Below are 20,589 nucleotides of genomic sequence, written 5' to 3'. Positions count from 1 at the left end.
AATCGCACACTCGTCGTAATGCACTGATTCACAAGCAACCGAGTAAAAGAGTGCCTTAATTCAACGTTGCGGATTAATCGAGATCAATTTACTCTCATATTCATCAACGATCAAATATCATTCGAAATATACGACGAGAGTGAAAGCAGCGAGTCTTGGGAATAAAGGGACGGCAGGCGTGGCTATTAAAATACTCAATTCAAAAATGTGGTCTGCAACGTGGAGCAAAACACGGTTAGCTTGGCACTCGTTCTGTCTGAGTGAGTTTTGCTACAGAAATTGTTTCAACGACCCAAAAATTCGTTTTGGAAAAGTGATTTTGGAATGGAGTCATTTTCTCAAAAATTCTTTCGTTTTTATACACTTCGAGTCAAAACTTCGCGAAAGGTTGAAGTTTCTAATCACGTTGGAAAATTAAGTATAAGATCTGATAAAACACTGATAGAAAGTGACAACAAAAAATGTGTACTTTGTATTTAGAAAAAATGACGATTTACTGATATTCAGCTTTCCAATATTCCGAAATTTTGAAAAAATTACGATGTCATTGCTTCCATTTGGAATAGCTTAAAAGCTCGTTGGACTCGTGTTCGAACTTTATTTGGATTTCCGGGTACGGATTTCCGGGTTCTCGTAATTTTCCGATGAGAAGCAACTTTTTTTAAATCCTCCCGATTTCGGGAAGCTCCCCACAAATTTTCTTCAGTTCTTGGTCAATTTTCAACGTTCTTCGTCGTTCAGTCAATTCGTTTTTTTTTTTCCATTACTCAAGGAGCCCCGGACAGTATGAAAATGAAAAATGCAAAAGTAATAAAATTTTCCGTTTTCACGATTTCGTTTTTAAAAAATCCTTTTTTTCACAAGACCAAAAAAATCTGAGCCAATAACAACACTTAATTTATTACCGATATTTGAAACTCCATGGAGCGCTGGTCCGAGAAAAAAGTGAAGAAAAAAATGGCCCCAGCGAGCTCTCAAAACAGAGCGATGGGTCTGCTCATATCTCAACAGGCTCCTCGTTCCACCTGAGCGTCGAAAAAGAAGGCGCCGATTGGAAAAAAAATGCAACGCTCTGATATACATTAACATGTATAAAAAGCCAGAGGGAAGAGGGGAAGAGGCGTGGTCGAAGAGATTCCGCAAGATCGCGTCACGGAGAAAGTGAAGCGATCGACCTTCTCTCGGGGAGGGAGATAGTCCGGGGAAAGAGGCGCGAATACCCGTTGCTCGTGAGTGAGAAATCCCATGTACGAATGGCAGGTGAAATATCGCGAAGAATAAAGAAGAAAATGGTCAGATGGGTGGCTTGAAAAAAGTCGCACACGTACGATCGCAGGCAAAAAGTGGTGAACAATGGGAAAAGAGGAAAAAGGAATGAAGCAGATAGTGCGAAATTTATACTCGTGCACCTCGAATCTAATCCACCTTCACATCAGCTCTGCATCATCGCCATTTCCTCCGATTCTCTACGGTGGGAGAAGAAATAAAAGAGGAAAAAAACGAGCATGCTAGTTGTCGGCACTGCAAGTGACGAGTTGGGAAAGTGATCGTTCTCTCAACAATCGCAATAACTTCCACGAGGAAGTAATAGTGGAATGAAAAGTCGATTCCAAGAGCAGTCTAGTAATCTCGAACCACTTGAAATAATAGAAGCTCCATTTTTTACTGAATTTTCAAATAAACATGAATTAACAACGATCCCAGTTAGGATAGTGATCACACCAATCGTAATAAGAGGAATAGTACGATAGTAAAATGATAATTGTGTGTCACTTAGCTCGTAGCATGCAAGATTTATGAACAATCACTTTTCCCTCCGAACGATATTAGCTGATACAACGAGCCCCATTTTCCACTCCCCTCGACTTTTATTTATCACTTTCGTTGGTTGGGAGCAGTGAGAAGTGACGAATATGTTTTGTCCGTTAAAATAGAACGTTGAGATTAAATCCGTAGAGATTCCTCGGCTACTTTCTTTCATTGTCGATCTCGAATAGCCAGAGACTTTTACATGGAAGCCTGGAGGGTGTAACGAGTTTGCGAGATGTCTCGAGGCAGGGCCGTTCTCAGATTGGACTGGAAGAGGCCGAGGAGGTTCAGGAATAAATGGCTGAGCAGGGGCGAGCCGGCGGGGCGGATACCGGTCGTCGTTTTACTTACGGTCGTTTCTTGCGAGATCGGAAGACCGGTGTTATAGTCGGGATCGTAAAGAACCGGGAGCAACGTTAACGGAGAGAAAAGTTAAACTAGTTTAAGCGATTTTTCAAGCGATCGTTGGGTATAAATGTGATATTGGATGCTGGACTATTCGTCATTAACAGTCGGGCGGTTGGATCGCTCGGTCGTAGAAACAGTGTTGTTCGGAGAGCCGATGGTTTTCGTTCATTTTGGATATTACCGACGTCACCAGATTCACCGATAATTAAGAAAGGAGGTCAGGAGGCCAAGGCTCATTGTTACAGGATCGTAGGCGGGGAGAAATCAACGATGGAGTTGCTGGTTAGTGGACAAAGAGATTATTACCAAGCGTCAGTAGTCAGCATTCTGTTATAATAGATTTAAAGACCAGGTGGTTCGAATGATTTTCAGATTCTCTTGCTGCTGACCCCATCGCTGATCCCAGCGCACAGGTACAGGTCCAATTCCCAAGGAGTCTCGAGCACAAACGACGAGCCCTTCCTGCCCATCTACCCGGTCTATCCCTACAGTCCGAAGTTGATAAAAAGAGGGACGGAACGTGATTTGGTTGCGCCGTTGACAGCGGAGCTGTACGCTCCTAAGCTCGACGCCCGAGACTCGTACACTGCCAGTTTCAGTGGCAACTACCAGAGGGACCCTTACTACCCGAGTTACAATCCGTACCCGAAGGCTTCTGGAAGCAGCAACTATCCGGTGAGCAGCTCACTTGCCAGTGCAGGCTTCACCCCGACGAGCACGTACCCCGCGTCGACGTCATTCGCTTCCCCGGGGGTTTTCACGGCTCCGAATGCCGGCTACGCGAGTCCGAATGCCGCAGCGTACAGCGGCAGTTCCTACACGCCGTACACCGCTGGATACTCGTCCCCTTATCCGTATTCCCCAGGTCCTTACGGAATGTACAGTTCCTACTCGCCGGCTTACAGCTCGCCACCGAGTCCGTACACAACGGGTCCGTACGGCGCAGGCTCCTATCCCAACTACAACTACCAGGGGCCGTACTTTTATCCGAATTACTACAACCAACCTTATCCTGCTCTGCCACCGCCTCCGCCCCCGCATCCGGGTCACGAGTATTCGGAATCAGGAGGTTCCGAGGACTCCGGCGAGGTTGAAAGCACGGGGAAATCGAACGCCGGATCAAAGAAGTCCGAAGGGAAGAAGAGCCGTTCGAAGGAGGATTCGGAGAGCAGCGATCCTAGGGAGGGTCAGTTCGTCGATGGCGCCAACTTCCTCTCGTCAGGAAGCAAAGACCTGGACGGCCAGCCGACCACTTACAAGTCGCCGAGTCCGTACAACCAGCTGGCCCAGTTGTCGGATGTCCATCTCCGGAGCGTTCCCATCCCCAGGACGACCTACCGGGTCATCAGCGTCGGTGGCCAGCCGGTCGGCCCGGATTATCCGTTGCCCCAGAGCTACGCCAAAGTCCAGCAGCTGGAGCAGATAATGAGCCAAACCCTGGCGAAGCTTTTGGCCCAAAACAATGGGAACCAACCTGGACAGAGTCAATTCCAGTATCAGACCCACGAACAATCGGACAATTCCGGCTCGATCACCGGCCAAAATTTGGCCAACAAATCCCCGCAGTCCGTAATAGCCAAAACTGGCTTAGCTTACGTCATCGATCCAACCAGCCTGCAGAAAAACAACGGCCAAGGGCAGTTCGTCAGCAACTACGACGCCCGGAATCCCGTCATCATCAAAGTCCAAGATCCAAACATCCAGCCAAGCTCTACGGTCCTGTCCAAGGCAGCTGCCAAATACGCCGACGGACGTTTCCCTCAGAAATCAATAGCGACCGTGTCCCTCCAACAAACACCGGGCGTCTACATTCCTCCAGAGGCCAAAGACATCAAGGACGAGAACCCCCAAGCCACGGAGTACAACGACTACGATTCAAACGCCGGCCAAACCTACGACGCTTCCAATTCCCCTTACAAAAAGACCGAACAAAACTACTCGGTCGACCAGCCCGGTCAGCCAGCTCCTTATCACAATTCCAACTTAGTCACAGTCCAAACTCCTCAACCACAAAACTACCAGTACTCGAGTTATCTTTCGACCCAATCCAGTCAGCAGCAACAGCCGAGGGACTACAAAACCAGTCTCGACGACGTCAACTTCAGTACCAAGAGAAATACGAAGGTCTAGAGCTTGCCACCATTTCCTCGAGGATGTCCGTTGACAAAAAAACATCTTTGAGGCCAAGTGATCGTTTCACATCGAGATTAAGCAGGATTCGATCTGGTGCTCCGCAATGTACAGTCGTTGTTTAGCTTTTTAGTTATGTAAACCACATGAGAGGCTGATATATTTAACTCGCTTTTTTACTATTATTATTTTTCGTTTCTCTACCTTCTTCTACTTCTTAGTCCTTAATTATCCTTGTTGACATCTTGTTAGGCATTTTATGTGTACGATGTGTTCGCGAAGCTCGTTTCCGTCACGAGCGCGACAAAATAAAGGGGCCAGATAAACTTTTTACCCGGAGATCTCTGATCTTTCTTACTTTTTTATCCTGAGAACTCTTGTCACGTTTCCTTTTCACTCCCTCGACGTTTTGTCCATAGATTTCACAGTGCGGCCTGACACGCGAGTCTCGCTTGCTCCGGGCTCTCCTTTCGGAGACCGGAGTTCCGTAGGAATCGCGTGACATGCCATCAGCCGAGTCCAAACATGCGAGAATCCACGAATCTCGTTATTTTTTTTCCTTCTGCCCACGAGCAGCTAACCAGCAATTCAAATTTATTGTTTTTCATGCTGATTATACAATTTTCTATGGTTTTACATATTTTTTATCTCGTGCTCCAATAATCCATTCAATTGTGATATTAATCGTGGCAAAACGTGGATAAGCTTTCGATTGAACGAGAATAAATAGCTTTTACCTCTTTTAATTGACTTTTTTTTATCAATTTTTCGTCATTTCTTTTTATGAATACCGAAGTAATCTGCAGTCGCGAGCACTCGAACATTAAATATTCAGTAATTGCAAAGTTGCATCCCGTAGATCGACTCGCGAAGATCTCCTGGCGGATGCTTTTCTTTTTATATATTCACCAGAGAACGTATAGTGCCGCTGCAAAATTCTTCTCGCCGGAGAATGTTGTGCCGTATAATGCCAGGCGCCGCATTGAGAGAAATAAGAATGTCCGTAAAGCGAGAAGCACCGGTAGAAATTAATTTTATTTTTAATTCACATTCTTCGTAACTAAAATTTTGGAGATGTTTATGGAAATTTCAAAATCGAGCTCCAACTAGATCAATTTTTTCACTATTTTCGTTATTGATTTACAAATCGTTATTTTGATTGTTTTTTTTCATTCAAAATTCAAATTATTCGAAAAATTACATTTTGATTACAAATATTAAAAAAAAAAAAAAAAAAAAAAAAAAAATCGGACCAATTTTTCACCAAATTCAGAGCAAAAAAAATGGGAACCGTTCAACGGAACAGTGGAAAATATTCCAAACACGCTAGTGCCATTTCACAGTGGTTACTTTATCGACTTACGTTTTCAGGGTCGCGTTTATCTTCGAAGTGAAAATTGGAAAAAAATGTAAAGCATCCAGGATCTCTTTCATCTTTTCTCTTTTTCTCTCCCTCACGGTTTATCCAGTGCATAATTATATCGCATACAAATTTCTTCACGTTTTCTTTAACGACTGGCCACGGGACGTATGAAAATAAATATAAAATAGATACGTCAAGACAGATATATAAGTCTGTGGGTAACGTCGGTTTGAAGGAAGAGTGCCTTGTGTGTTATACTTTCACGAGCGGCGAGCAGAGGATCGGCTAACGGGCCATTCCCAAAGTGAGGCAGCGAGAGAGTCACGCGTACATATGGTCCGTTAAATTACGAGATGTGTGGCCAAAGAATATTGCCCGAGCCTGAAACGAGATCGGTTTTATGGTCTGAAAATGCCTCACTTTTCCTTCACAATTTAATTTGAAAAATTGGATTTTTTTTTTTTTTTTTTTTTTTTTTCAATAAAACCCATTCAGAGTAGAAAAATAAAAGAAAGCTCAACCAAGATAGAGGTCGCTCGAGATGTTATTCACTGAAGCGTGGTCACGAAATTCGAATGATAATAAATCTCGATTAATGACGACTGAGGAATGTGGACGTGTTTTTTTTTTTTTTTTTTTTTAATTTTTTATTATTTCAGCGTAGCGCCTTTTACAAGCGAACAAATTATATTTTCTTCGCTCGATACTTTGTTGAGTATAAAAAAACAACACGCACAAAAAAAAGGATGGATAATGGGGATCGGGAAAGTTGCTACGCTTAATTGGAGTCAATGCGTTACGAGGATCGCGGCAACACTCCTAGAAAAGGTGAAAAGATACGGAATGGTCATTGCTCAAGTTTAAATGCAAGCGCTGCGCTAAGCCACTGCCGCGGCATCGTCGCGCAGATTCATGCCCGTCCGGTCATCTCCCATCAGGCGCGATCGCGCTCATACTTTCGTTCTATTCTATCAAGGCAAACTCAACCCTCGCCAGATTTTTTAGTACATCGATAGAAAGTCAGCCGGATTCTTTTCATCAATTATAATTATCTTTTGGTAGGCATTATTTTTAATTTTTATTGACCTTAATTATCCTTTGATCGGAGTGTTTCACTCCATTTTTATCAAAGTCGATGTAATCCTGGATGCTTGTACTGGGAATCGAGGAAAGCAGATTATTTAACGACGTTCTTGAGTTTGTTGTTGTTTTCTTATTAATTGGAAGTGAAATATAAACAAAAAAAAATTATTTTATCGGCTCTTCAGCTTCAACGATAACGAATTCGTGATTAGATTTGAAAATTGTTTATGAAAAACCAGGAACTTTTAATTGAATTTTCAAATGTTTGAAAATGTAATTTGAAAAAAATTTTAGAAAGACAAATTTTTGAATAAATTTTAAAAAAATGTTTAATCGACGCTAAAATTCAAACTGGTTTGTTTCTTGACTGAGAAATTATGGAAAACCGATAAAATTTCGTCTTCACGTGCAGAAAAATTTGACCTGCATTAAAATGATTTATGCAAACTTTATTATCGAGGTGAATTGAGCAAGGAATATTTTATGCTTCTCGAAAGCCTTCTCCGGAGAATTATTACTGTAATGAGTGGTGGTTGCTGGACTTTTTACTACTCTTCTGCCATGAAAAAGCACTAAAAAGCATCGGAAAAATGTAAATAATAGTAATATTGAAAAAGCCAGTAAAATTATCGAAATTAAAGCGATTTTCAAATATTTACAATGTTGAAAGAACGTCCAATTCATGATACACGAACAACGTTCCTTCCGGTTTGGTCTCTGTTCTTGAGACGAGCAATGAGTAATGAGAAATAACGACGATTAATCGACGATCGAGCACTGATCAGCGATCGATCTTTTATTAAACGATCTGTTTCTTCCATCCCCACTGCCCCCCGCACATGAAACCTCATTTTTTGCTAATAAAGAAAGTTACAGTGATTTTAGAAAATCTCTAATTACAGACGATTCATCGAACCGCGATTACCAGTCGATTACATAATGTTTGAGTTGTTCCAGTCTCATTGATCGTCTACACAATCTTGAAAAAGTACTTTCATAACGTTCCGGAAGAAGCCACTTGGTACTGAAAAATTTACCGGCTTTAAATAGTCATGAAATTTCTGTCTTAAAATCACTTTTTTTAAATCAATTTTTCGTGGTAGTTTACAATCAACGGTAAATTTCACTACCACCGGGTGATTGGGCAGAAAATTTTACTCCAAAATCATCTACTTATGTCTGCACTTTGGATTGTATTTTCACTTGCTAAACGTGAGTTGAAACTATGGAATTTTCATTCGCACCTGCTTGAGGATTTATTTGGAAAAATCGTATTTTTCCTAGATTTTTTGAAAAAGAAAAAATACAAAATTTAATTTTTTTTTAACGATATCACGTCAAATTAATTTTTAATTTTGTATATCACACAAGGAACGGAAACTCATTGGATTCAGCCAAACGTTTCCAAAAAAGCAGCCCGAATTTTTTGGCCATTTTCGGTTGATCAATATTTTTTTTTTTTTTCCAATTTTTCTGAGGTTTTCCCATCGGAATATAAAATTCAACAACCATTGAGAAGATTCGTCGTTTAAAAAACAGTGACAACCATTTTTAAGTCCCATAATCACATGCTCGTACAAGCGAACTTTTTCTACTTAAAGTTCTGTGTGCATGCGTCGAGGAGTATAATTATATCGAGAAATACACAGCTCGAGGCTAGATCCGGGACGGTCAATATTTTCATCGAAGCCTGCTTCTCTCTCCAATTTGACGAGCATCAAGGGGACGAGCAAATTATTGATTTTAACGTTGGCCGAACATGTTTTTTCTAGACGCACGTTAATCTAGTTTCCATAATGTCCAAAGTGCCTTTTTACCTTTGATGGACTTGGGACGCTGCAGATATCGAGGGGAGACAGGATCGGCGTGAGACTCTCTTGTAATCTCGAAAGTAAACGGACGAAGAGTGTTAATTACGGTGTGAATATGGCTCGATGTTCGGCTAAAGCGGCAAAGTTCGCGAAAGTGAAATGAGAATTCATGGGCGAGAGAGAAATAATGATTTGGACCGTAGACACTTTCAAACGGAGCGGTATGTACAGCGTGATCAGAAATTCGAGCTTGGAAATGTTCAGGCGGTTAGATCGTGTCATTTCGGCGCGATAAGTCCTTGGCCATTTTTTTCTACGTCGTTTTCCTCGCCCGTTGTCGCTTCATTATCGTGAGCCAATGCAGTGCGCGTCTGCGAAGGAATGGGCGTGGCGAGTGCTGGGCGCATGCGCTCCCGGCCGGCTGCTGTTGCGCGGGGGGTCCCCCCACTCCTCGTCCAACTTCTCGGCCTCTCTGATTCGCTGTCGCTAACTCATGGCAAACTCTTCAACCGTTCGTCCAAGAAGAAAACGCCAAAGGACTTTTCGCCTTGGAATGTCACTGCCTATCCACCGACGAGTTTTCAAGCTTCCCTTTTGCGACACCCTGTACATTCATGCATATGTAATTTACGTTTAGAAAGATGTGTGTACCTAGGGAGGAGAATGCAGGTGAGTTAATTTTCCCACGTATCGAAGCTACCTGTCAGAGTGGACCGTTCATTAAATACACGATTCCTTTTTCTTCGCGTTCTGATTATTTCTCTGTATCAGCCGATATTATGGAATCCAGGAAGCGACTTTTATATTGACTTTTCTGACACGAGAATTTTTCTTAGCTTTTAAGGTTATTTGGAAGATGATTTTCTGTGACAATAAATGTTTTCTTCCTGTGATATTTACGTGGAGGTTTGCTAATCAGTTTTTTCCAATGATCATTATGACGAGATAGTAATAATTATAGCAACTATAAAAATAATGATAATAATTTCGTTATTAAATAACATAACCCAGTGCTGCTAATTATATTGAACTAAAATCATTGAAAAGAAGTGAAAAGAGTGTTGTGTAATAAATCAAAAGTCATCTATTCCCTTTTTCGAAATAAAAAATCTCGAATTTGTTCCAATTTCCATGGTTCAGTCCATTTTATTCGCAGATCGTTAAACGAAGCTCTAGCAGTTGAGTAAACTTGATCCTTTCACTCGGTAATACGAAATTTCGTTTTAATCACTTTCTCAAATTCAGCTTTGCGAAAAAGGTGCTACACAATGAAACAAGTACTGTAGCACGAATCTTGGACGTTCCATTCGAGCATTAACGCTCGTGAATCGGGCATTTCGTCCGTTGTTCTTATTCCATCAATTTTTCGTGAGAAAAATTCCAAGTGTAATGTCGAAATCGGGGGAAATAAAGGAAGGCAAATTGGACGTCGAGGAAATTACTTGATTTTTTCTCAGGTGGAAACGTTTTATCACTTTTTTCATCGATCGTATCTCGAAAATGAGACAAATCTTCTAATGCTCCAGTTACTGGAGTGTAATTGAGGCAATTCATCCGAAGCCCTCATTACTTTTTTCTCGTTGGTATTTTAGGTTACGAATTGCGTGTTGCTTCTTTTTTCGTGACCTCGTAAAAATTTAGTTCATGTAATAACTCTTATTTCTTCAGTCTTATTTTATTACTTTTTTTTTTATATTATCATTAATTATTAATTTAATTTAATTTAATTTAATTTAATTTGACAATGAGTGAATTAATATAATAATAATAATTAATTAAACATTAAACTTTATTTTCAAATTTTTAACCAAATTCGAAAAGCTTAAAAAATCGTCTAATCCATTTTGCACGAGGAAAGTCGAATTTCCCCAATAACCCATCAAACTATTGTCGTTAAGCCTTGAAGAGCTTGAAGTTTCAAGAAAATCACAAATTGAAAATCAACATTTCCATAATCTCGGAACTTTCAAAATTTGAATAAAGAGTTTTTCTTCAGCACGCACCGAACAGTATCTCACCAAGTCCAATCCCCTGATAACTTTTTCCCCTTTTCGTTGACAAAAAAAAAAACGTAGCCGAATCGTCAAAACGACGAGAAACTTGGCATTGCAAAACCCCGAAGTGCCGTTACCAAAGGGGCTTTTGGCAAGGAATGAAGAACGGTTAAGGGGCGTGGAGACGAAGGTACGTTCAACCTTACCGGACGAAAGTGGCCTTGCACTATATGGCAGAGTACGTGGCTGGGTGAATCGTGGTGCGAGGCAGTGGCTCATTGGCCCATCGCTTGACTTCTGGGTTCCTCCGCGCAAAAGTGAATGTGACCGTGTTCCTTAAGGCGCCTTTCGTACCTTCGGACGGGAGATAATTCAGCGTCTTCCGTTCTTCGGAGCGGACGAACAATCTTCAGGAGGCAAAGCGAGGCGAGCGCAGAGAGGGGCGGGGAGGGGTAAGAAGGGATTGGATTATTACACCCAATATAATCCCGGAGCGTGAGTCGTGCCAGACACAATTTTCGTTTTGTTCTCTTTCCTCGAGCGCACGATGCTCCAAAGTGGGGGTAAAAGCTATATAATCGAAGTAACGCACGATTTGGTTTTATAGTAGAGCTAGATCCTTTGCGGAGAGTGCACAACCATTTTTTTTTCACCACCCTTCGGTTACGTTACCACACGGTTCATTAGCCCGTTGGACGAAATGGTGCGTACCTAAATTCCGTTTTAAATATTCTTGAAATATCGTTAATTATGAGGAAAGTCAGCTGCGATGAAAATGGTTGATGCAAATTTTTCGTTTCGATTCATTATTTTGGGCTGACTCGAGGGGCTGAAAAATTGGGGTCGAATTTATCGGGGACTGTTGAACAGGCTTTTTTCGACGTTGAAACGGTTGGAACGCCATTGCTTTTCGTGTTTTATCGATAATTCATTGACCGGAAATTTTGTCGGTTGACGTTAGTTTTTTCGTCGGGCCCAAACGTATTTTTGACGTTACACTAGGCTCCAGATGAAATAAGTAATTGGGGGCTTCTCGTTCGAGATGTCGCAAAGTAAATGGAAATTTTGTTATCGTGTCGCATTGGTGGACGGAGTTGAGCTGAGATCGGAAAGTTTTTGCCCTCGAGTTTGAAAATCGAGACGAGTTTTCTGCTCACTTTACTCTTTTGCTTTTGAGACCAACTGCAAAAAACGGCATCGGGTCTGTAACGCTTCCGCAAACATTGAAATTCACTTAGGAGCAAAAAAATCCAACACTTTTACTTCTTACGAGGAATAAGTAAGGCCCCGGGAATCTGTGCATACTCGCTCGCCCCCCGCGCTCCCTCTGGGAGTGGTCAGATCGGAAAGCCACTGTGAGGAGTATATAAGACTGGTCCATACCGGATACATGACCCAGAACATCGCGAACAGTGAAAGTGTACTCGAGGAGGGCCCTACAAGTTCCCCTTCCTGTGCCGCATTTTTTTTTTATCGCGGTTGTTCAAATAAACCGATCGAACAACAATGAATTATTATGTGGTAAAGCATCATTCATTCGTTACTTCGATTGATTGATTGTCGATCCTCTTACCAATTTATCATAATAAAAGACATCGAACGATCCTTTTTGATTTATTATCTTTTGGGCCTTGCACGTTTCTTCAGTTTGGGGCCTCACGAGGGGCCAGCGTTGCTTCGAAGAGTCTCTCGTGTAAAAATAACTTTCGTCATTTTTTGTTTAATTTTTTTACCGTATTGGGCCTCAAGTCCCAAAATTCTGGGCCTCGTATGATTGGATGAGAATCTTTTTGTGGTTGGTTTTACTTTTGTTATTGTTTGTCCACATTTTGAAAATTATTGGGCCTTGGGTCCCATAATTATGGGCATTCATCATTTTGGGCCTTATTTCCTGGCCAAATTGGGCCTCAAGTCCCAAAATTGCGGAACTCGTACGAATGAATGAGAATTTCTTCGTGGTCAGTCGTATTTTCTTCATTTTTAGTCCATTCTTAAAATTTTTTAGGTCACAAGTCCCTTAATTTTGTGCCTCGATCATTTTGCGTTTTATTTTCTCACTATATGGGGCCTTGAGTCCCAGAATTCTGAGCTTCGTGTGATTGGACGAGAATCTCCGCACAATTGGCCTTACTTTCGTAATTTTTGGATCAATTTTTTTTTGGGACTCCAGTCCTATAATCCTGGGCCTTACATAGTTGGACAATTGAGAGCAGCATCATCCGACAATGGCAAAAGGTCACAGGAATGTCCACTGGAAAACTCTGCCCTCGTCATTTTTTATTGTGGGCCTTACCGGCTCACCATTTCAATCCTTGAGTCCCAGTGTTTTGAATTTTAAATGTTCAGATGAATTTTTATTCACATTGAAGGATTTCTTTGAGCGAAGTTTGTCTATTTAAAGTCTCAGGGATTTTGGGCCTTTCAGAAAAAATTGGGCCTCACCAAATTCAGGGCCTCATCGCTCTACAATTCTGGGCCTCATGGTAATCGTATTATTTTTCTTTACTAATGAACCCTGTGGTATTTGACTTTTGCAGAAGTTCGCGGTAATTTTGGGCCTTTTTTTCGCGGTTGCTTTCGCCGAGAAGAAGATCGATCTCGAGGACATCGAGCGCGATAATTTGCGCGCAGAGAGCAAGTCGGACACGGAAAATATAAATTCCCAAGATTCTTCGTACAGTGTTCCCTCTACTAAACCGGACAAAACCGAGTCGAAATATCAACAGGGAACTCGTCAATACCAAAACAACGACGATGTTTCCAGTTATGTAACCCCGCAGCAATTGCAGGACAAATATTCTGTAAGTGATTTTATTACGATCTATCGAGGCAACATAATCGACGTTTTATCACCTCCAGTAACGGAAATGAACAATTTTATTGCCAACAAACGACCTTTGGGCCGAATCATAAAAAAATGGCTCTTCGAACAAATTAGTCTTTTAAATTTTTAATATTTCATCACTTTTCCCGCCCCTTCTTATGACTTTCAATGTCATTTTTTATTTCTACTCGAGGTTTTTCTCACGCATTGGAGATTTTTCCCAAATCTGGTAAATCGGATATTTTCAGATGCCATCGGAAGGTTATCAGCAGGATATCAAATACTCAAGTGATAACGATGACTACCAGCGATCATCGCAACCGATTCGCTATGTCGAATATCCACAACAAGTAGAAACGACCGCTCCGAAAAGTATTTCTCAGACCTCGGCCTACGCAGCGCCGCCCCAGCAACAGTTGTACTATCAACCGGAAGTGAGCGTGGGAAATCATTATCAATCGGTGCAACAGAAAACAGCTAGCCATAAATTCGCCAAAAATTCAAATAAAGGTGAACATCAAATTTTGAAAAACCGTTTCTTTTCGAATTCCGATTTTCACTAAAACAGCAAAAATTATTCAACCTTTTAACAAAAATGGATTTCAAATTTTAACCAAATTTGGTAGAGAAAAATTCTCCATTTTATTAAAACAGAAAAAGTGGGAAACAACTTTTTTTTTTTATTTCCCATAAATTCCTTCGGAAAATGAATTATTTTTATAAAATTAACTTACGAATCGTACATTTCGAGCGCTCACTTTTTTTTTGAAAAATAAAAAATCTGTGTTGACAAAACTCATTGCAAGGGAAAATTTGTCGTGACATTTTTTGACATTTTCTTTGAAATTTATGAAAACATGCACGTTTCTAGAAACGCTGTACGTAAATATACCGATGGCACAACTGCTGTCCTACTATCCCCACATCGCAGGGCCTCAGCCCTTGGTTTCCAAAGGTCACGGCAACCCGGGTCTTCATGGCCTCCTGAATCAACCGGATCAACAGGTCGTGATACCATTTTACATGGCTCCATTGACACGCGATCCAGTTTATTCAAACTCCAAAATCACCTATCAAATTCAGCCTCAGTATACTCCGCACTCGTCCACCAAATTTCCGCTGCTGACTGAGGCCATTTTACCTACAAGGCCGCCGAGCAAATTGATTTATTCTCAGCCGCTTCTTAACCAGCGTCAGTCTCAGCCACAATCGGTAAATAAAAAATAACCGACAAATTTTTATAAATTTTTATTAAACAATTTATTTATTCAAGAATTTTTTTACACTACGATCGATTTTCAGTTGAGTTAATTCGGTGGTTATCGATTTTTATTTCAATTAATTCCATCGATTTTTAGTCAGAGTCATTCCATTATTATCAATTTTTCCTTAAATTCATTCAGTTGCCATCGCGCTTTTCAGTCAAAATCATCCGAATTTTTTCACACGCAAACAATCAATTGGTTAATTAATTAAATACGAATACTGATTTTGCTCAATACCGAAAAATAAAAGTTAATAGTATTTTCGAACATTCCCATTTATTAATTCAATAAACTCATTAAATTCATACGAGTATCAAAAAATTCATTGAAATCCAGATCGTTGATTTTTCTTAATGAATTTTTATTTTTTTAAATTATGCAAATTCGTCGATGACATTTTTTAGTGATTTTGAAGATTAATTCCCAACTAATTTCCGTTCAGCACCATTTGCAAGAAATCGTTTATACCCAGCAGCCAGGTGCGTTGACTTACGTCCCGATAGGATCGAGTCACGACTCGAGTCTGTACGATCGTCCATCAACCGCTCACCTCGACTCGAATACGCTCAATCAGAATTACGAGAGTCAGACCGGACATGCGCAGACTTATGCTCCGTACGAACATCAGTCAGTCACTAAATACGAAATATCCAATGGAAATTACGCTCCTCATGGGAGCAATCAAATTTACCAGCAGCACGGCAATGAAAACGTTCACCAAAATTACGAGAGTGTGAGTTCCTTGAATTTGTGTTGGAAATTTTTCAGAAATTTTGGAGGAAATTTATCCGACGACAAAAAGCTTCAAGGGGAATGGAATTTTCGATTTTTTTTTTTTTTTAAGTTTAAGTCACCGCGCGTTTTTTCATTGCTTATTTTATTTGGCACAAAAATGAACATTTTTATTGACAAAATTAAAATTCTTTCATTGAATTAGAAAAAAATTACAAACAATTACAAATTTACAAAATTGAATATTTGTTTTTCAATTATTTTTTTTGACAACCTTCCGGTTGAATTCTTTTATTTATACGTTGAATCGATTCATTTGTCCAAATGTCTTCGCCCAGAAAGTAAGTAAGAAAAAATTGAATTGGATGGAAAAAAAATGCACTGAATTGATCTCGAAGGCTCCGGATTTCAATAGGATCTTATTCGATCACAGAATACAAAGTTCGAAAAATATTTGTTTCATTATTTGAGTTCCCATTGATTGTGACATCTGCTGAATCCTTTTTAGGTCCCAGAAGCTCCCGACACTGGACTCGACTTACCAAGATTGCCTGCTAAGGATTTCAAATCTTCGGATTCTCACTACACTCAGAATCAACTGGTGCATTCTGAGGAGCCAAGATCACTCCTCGATTCTTACATACCGAGCAACATTCTCGCAGCACAAAATTCCGAAAGGTAATTTTTCCATTTTTTTTTTCACCAATTCCCATGATTTTCCACTTTGATTAATATTCATTTTTTCAATTCGATTTTTCACTCTTTTGAATTGCAGATATCGAGAACGACCGATCAGACTAGAGCGTGGATTTCTACCCTCTAAAGTAACTTATGTTCAGTCCTATAAAAAACGTAAGATCCAATAAATTGGGGATTCAAACGAGATAGAAAAATGCAGCTAATTATTAAGCAATATATTTTTTTATGAAACATTGCAACGACGCTGTGCTCATAGAACTTCAAAGTCGTCGAGCCTTTCTAACCATTTTACGGTTTAAATACAATATTCAAATTCATTTTATTCCAAATTAATCAGTTTTTATTCAAAATTCAAATTAATTTTATTCCAATTCTTTTTCTACAAATTACTATACGAGAATTCGATTGAAAATTCAGACTCTTTCGAATCGAGCAAAATTGCACGATTTTTGGACAAAAAAACAATATTTGCGGTTCGAAAAATTGCTAAGAATTATTCGAAAAATTCGAAATCATTCTTTCAAATATTCGACGAAAGTATAATCAATCAAATGAGTATATAAATAACTGCAAAAATGATCGAAAAATAGGGAATTTACAGAACGATTGGAAAAGCATTTGTTATCATTTTCATTGTTATACTTTTTCTTTTGAACGTACGGGGAAAGCCGAAGGCAAGTTGTATCTAGTCTTTTATCGAAGATCAACAAAGGCAAGATTTATCTCGAGATTATTATGATTTCAAGCTTGTCCGTATATCCACTTTGTGTTACATTTAATGGAATTTGTAATGCACTTGTTTTCTGGATCACCTTTTCCCGAGGTTCTTTATTATTTGTGCCTGCGAAAGTGAATGTGTGTGTAAGCGTGAATAGCGAAAGATAATTATTTCTTGTCGAAGTTTACGAGATCCCTGGTGGCTTTTTCTACAATAAACAATAACCGTGATATTTTCTTGTACGCAAAACTTTTTGTGAAATTTTTCAATGTTCCACGTGGCTGAACGACAATTTTGGGTCGTTTTTTTTAGATTTTTTATACTTTTTATTTGACGACAACAACGCAAAAATTTGAAACGAATTCTCAGGAATTTCTTTCGCACTTTATTTGTTTGTTTTTCTAAAAGCTGATGAAAATTTCGAAATTTTTCGATTTTACTGCCAATCGATTGAATATTGAGGAGGCTTCTAAGTTTATCTAAAAACATTTTGAAAATACGGAGTTTTTAAGAAGCTCAAAAAAAAGCTTTTCGGAAACGTAATTTTTTTTTAAAATGTCACCTTCGACCTCACATTTTCTGATCCCCCGCAAGGGGTCAGAAAAATATCTCAATTCTGGAAAATCTATTTGACGAATCGATTCATTAGAGTAGAGCTTGGAATTTCAGGGTCCATTCGCGAGATCAAGGAAAAAGGCCATTACTTTGAAAGCCTTGCGGAGGCTTCGTAAGACAGAATTATACTACTTGTAATGGAATTTTCGTATTTTTGTATAATTTTTATTGTAATAAAATCTTTGAAAATCATTGTGATTGTTAATTATCAATTTCATTAATAACTGGTTCAATATTTTTTATCTCGAATTTCATCGATATTTCGTCATGAATTTTATTCCTCTTCAGTTCTCAGCCAAGTCGAAAAAACGAAGAGTTTCCAGGCTGGAAAATTGAGATTTCGATCGAAAATAAAAATCAACGAACTCGAGGTTAGAATGGAATCTAAAATGCAGACTTAAGTGAGGAGTTCAAGGTGCAATTTAATTGAAGATTTTTATCAAGAAACGATACTTTTATGGGTCGTTATACTTGCAAACCCATTTTGCCAAAATGGAGCGAAGTACTTTCGATTTCTTTCCAAAGATTTTCTTGTTTGACCATTTTTCTTCAACCAAATTGGAATTACGAATTTTCATTTCGTGTTACAAAAAATGATTTTTTCTTTTGCTCGACACCACAAATGGGGTTACGTCAAAATTTTCTCGAAGCAATGCAGAAGAAAATTTTGAGTTTTTTGAAAACTTACAATAAATCGAACATTTTTTATCCCAACTCAGACGTAGTAGCGAGCAATAACTTTCAGGGCTGAGAATACAAAAATAATTTTTCGATGGAACTGAAAATCGTCCTCCAACCAAAATCACTATTCCCTGCAATGCTTTTCTGACTGTCACGATAAGAGAATTTTCTTCGACACATTTTTTCATCGCATTCCGCAGACGGTATAAAAAAGCAAAACCTCAAAGTCTGTGCAAAATAGTAATTAAAAAAAAAAAAAAAAAAAAAAAAAAAATGTTCTCCTGAAATTTCTCGAGATTTTTAAAATAAATTTCTTCTTTTTTCGTTGCCTAGATTTTCTTTTCATTTTTTTATTTATTTCTTTTTTCCCGATCCTCCGCGTAATAATATGAGTTACGACTTGGCCATTGAGGACGCTTTTACTTTTCTACGCCGTCGCCGCACCGTAACTGATGCCTATAACTCTCTCCCTCTATTTCCAGAGCACCTGAGAGACCGAGCGCGTAACGAAAAAACGCGACACGCTGTAATCAACAATTATTCTTGATGTTTCAGTCATATGACACGATGAATAGGCGCTTAATTTTTCGGAGAGTTATCATTTAGCCAAGCTCTATTAACGCCCCTCCGTGTTCTTCGTCCCATTTCAACACCTCATTTATTTTCATCATTTTCTTTCTTCTATTTGTTTTTGTTTTTGTTTTTTAATTTTTTTTTTTATCTTTTTAATTTCATAGAAAGCGATAAAAATTTTGTCTAACGAATGTCAGTTTGTGCTTGGTGAAAAAAAAAACACACACACACACACTGGAAACGTTTCCCCGTCGACTGGCGTTCGAATATCTTTTTTGTTTTAATTCATTAATTCACGCATCGTGCCACTCTCATTGTGACCACTCATTGTGATCGAAAATACAAAAATAACGAATTTAAAAAAAAGAATTGAAACAAAAGTGAGAATATACAGAAATATAAATTTAAATAAAAAAAGAAATGAATGAATCGAAAATGAAAGGAAATTTGGTCAAACCAGAAAATGAATAATAATGAAATATAAAATTAGGCATTTATACGGATTTAGATCGAATATAGAAAAAATTAAAAAATACCGATTATATGATTTGAAGAGAAAAAAAGCATTGAAAAACATAAAAACTAAAAAAAAAAATTAATTGAGAAGAGCACAATATAAAATTCTCATAAAATTGAAGAAAATTCGAAAAGTAAAATTATTCATCGATTCACTGATGGAATTTTTGTTGAGATAAAATGGTGACTTTTAAATTTTGGTACTCAGCAAATCGAATTGTGAAGGTTCTCGATATTTATTCGCTTATCATACCATTCGGTCGTCCGAAAACCGAGGAAATGTTTCAGCAGATATTTACAAATTCGTTTTTTTTTTTTTTTTTTCAATTCGAAAAATAATTATCAATGAATTTGCATAATTGACAAGTCAAAATTTTTATGTTTTTCGTTTTCCACCCCATTTTCTCTCGTAAATTTCATTTTCCACTCGATGATTCTCGCATATTTTTCAGGATATATTGCCTCTGCGCACATTGCTTTTTAAACGAGAAAACGTGACTGGTCGAACGAGAAAGCCATCGAAGTGTTCGAAGGAAACGAGCCCCTGGCTGTAAGAGTTTATCATTCGCATTTTGCGAGAGCTCAGTGAAAAAACATACGTGCAATTGGCGAATTTACGTGCAGTTAATTTCCGAAAATAATTTATCAATCGTTCGAAAGTTACAGCATTTACGAATCTTTAAAAATTTTGCCTTTTCTCTAGAACGAATTTTCAAGCATTGATCCTCACTCCATCAACATTCCAAAAATCGTTACAAAATACTCTAGATTTTTCGGAAATAAAAACCAACTTTTTTTGCAATTTTACGTTCTCAAAACCATAATTTTTCGTTTCTCTTGGAACTTCAATTGTCCATTATTTTTTCACTGTGTTTTAAGCCAATTTTTAGAACATTTCTCACAAAAGGTTTGGAAGCTAAAAAAAAAAAAAAAATTGTAAATCCCTCGTTTTTTCGCTTTCTCTCCGCACCTTCAATTGTCCATTCCGAATAATTTTTCTCGTCCTTTCATTTGGAGCATCTTTCGTGAGGAATTTGAAAAAAAAAAAAAAAAAAAAAAAACTCCGACAATTCGGCAGACACAGACGAACGAGTTGATCTAAAAATAGCCCAAACTTCTAGGGGCTCTAAAAAGTGGCTCCGCAAAAAAGGGTCGCGACTTTCACCTTCGAGGAATAATAAAAATGTTGAGAAACAGAAAAAAAAAACTAAAAATTGGACTATTTTGTTCGACGCAGGTAAAAAATTCGATCCCGATCGACCGCTGTGTACTCACGCACACAAAAGTGTGAAAAAATTGGTCGTTTGGGAAGCGAAAAATTTGGCGAACCGCACGAGACGTCATTGGGGGGTTTCTCTCGGTCTCGTC

At 38.9% G+C, this 20,589-nt stretch overlaps 2 protein-coding genes across 4 annotated transcripts; both read left to right on the top strand.

Annotated features, from left to right (window-relative positions):
• Positions 1-2,203: 2,203 nt before the first annotated feature.
• Positions 2,204-4,686, top strand: LOC122418478 (DNA-directed RNA polymerase II subunit RPB1-like). Its single transcript, XM_043432720.1, has 2 exons — positions 2,204-2,499; positions 2,590-4,686. The coding sequence occupies exons 1-2, from the start codon at positions 2,488-2,490 to the stop codon at positions 4,345-4,347; spliced, it is 1,770 nt and encodes a 589-aa protein (XP_043288655.1). The 5' UTR covers positions 2,204-2,487; the 3' UTR covers positions 4,348-4,686.
• Positions 4,687-11,165: 6,479 nt separating this feature from the next.
• LOC122418481 (uncharacterized) lies at positions 11,166-17,405 on the top strand. Of its 3 annotated transcripts, none has more exons than XM_043432723.1 (7): positions 11,166-11,301; positions 13,136-13,399; positions 13,671-13,932; positions 14,294-14,634; positions 15,130-15,420; positions 15,928-16,097; positions 16,195-17,405. In XM_043432723.1, exons 1-7 carry the CDS (start codon positions 11,299-11,301, stop codon positions 16,283-16,285), a joined length of 1,422 nt encoding a protein of 473 aa, XP_043288658.1. In that variant the 5' UTR covers positions 11,166-11,298; the 3' UTR covers positions 16,286-17,405. The 3 variants fall into 3 exon arrangements, with proteins under 3 accessions (XP_043288658.1, XP_043288659.1, XP_043288657.1); XM_043432724.1 differs by lacking the exon at positions 11,166-11,301 and adding an exon at positions 12,003-12,119 and having other exon boundaries at positions 15,160-15,420; XM_043432722.1 differs by lacking the exon at positions 11,166-11,301 and adding an exon at positions 12,003-12,119.
• The last annotated feature ends 3,184 nt before the right edge of the window (positions 17,406-20,589 follow it).

This window comes from Venturia canescens, chromosome 11 (assembly GCF_019457755.1).
Source record: "Venturia canescens isolate UGA chromosome 11, ASM1945775v1, whole genome shotgun sequence".
NCBI classification, from domain to species: Eukaryota; Metazoa; Arthropoda; class Insecta; order Hymenoptera; family Ichneumonidae; genus Venturia; species Venturia canescens.
The sequence above is the reverse complement of the archived record's forward strand: the minus strand, read 5'-3'. Positions and strand labels throughout refer to the sequence as shown.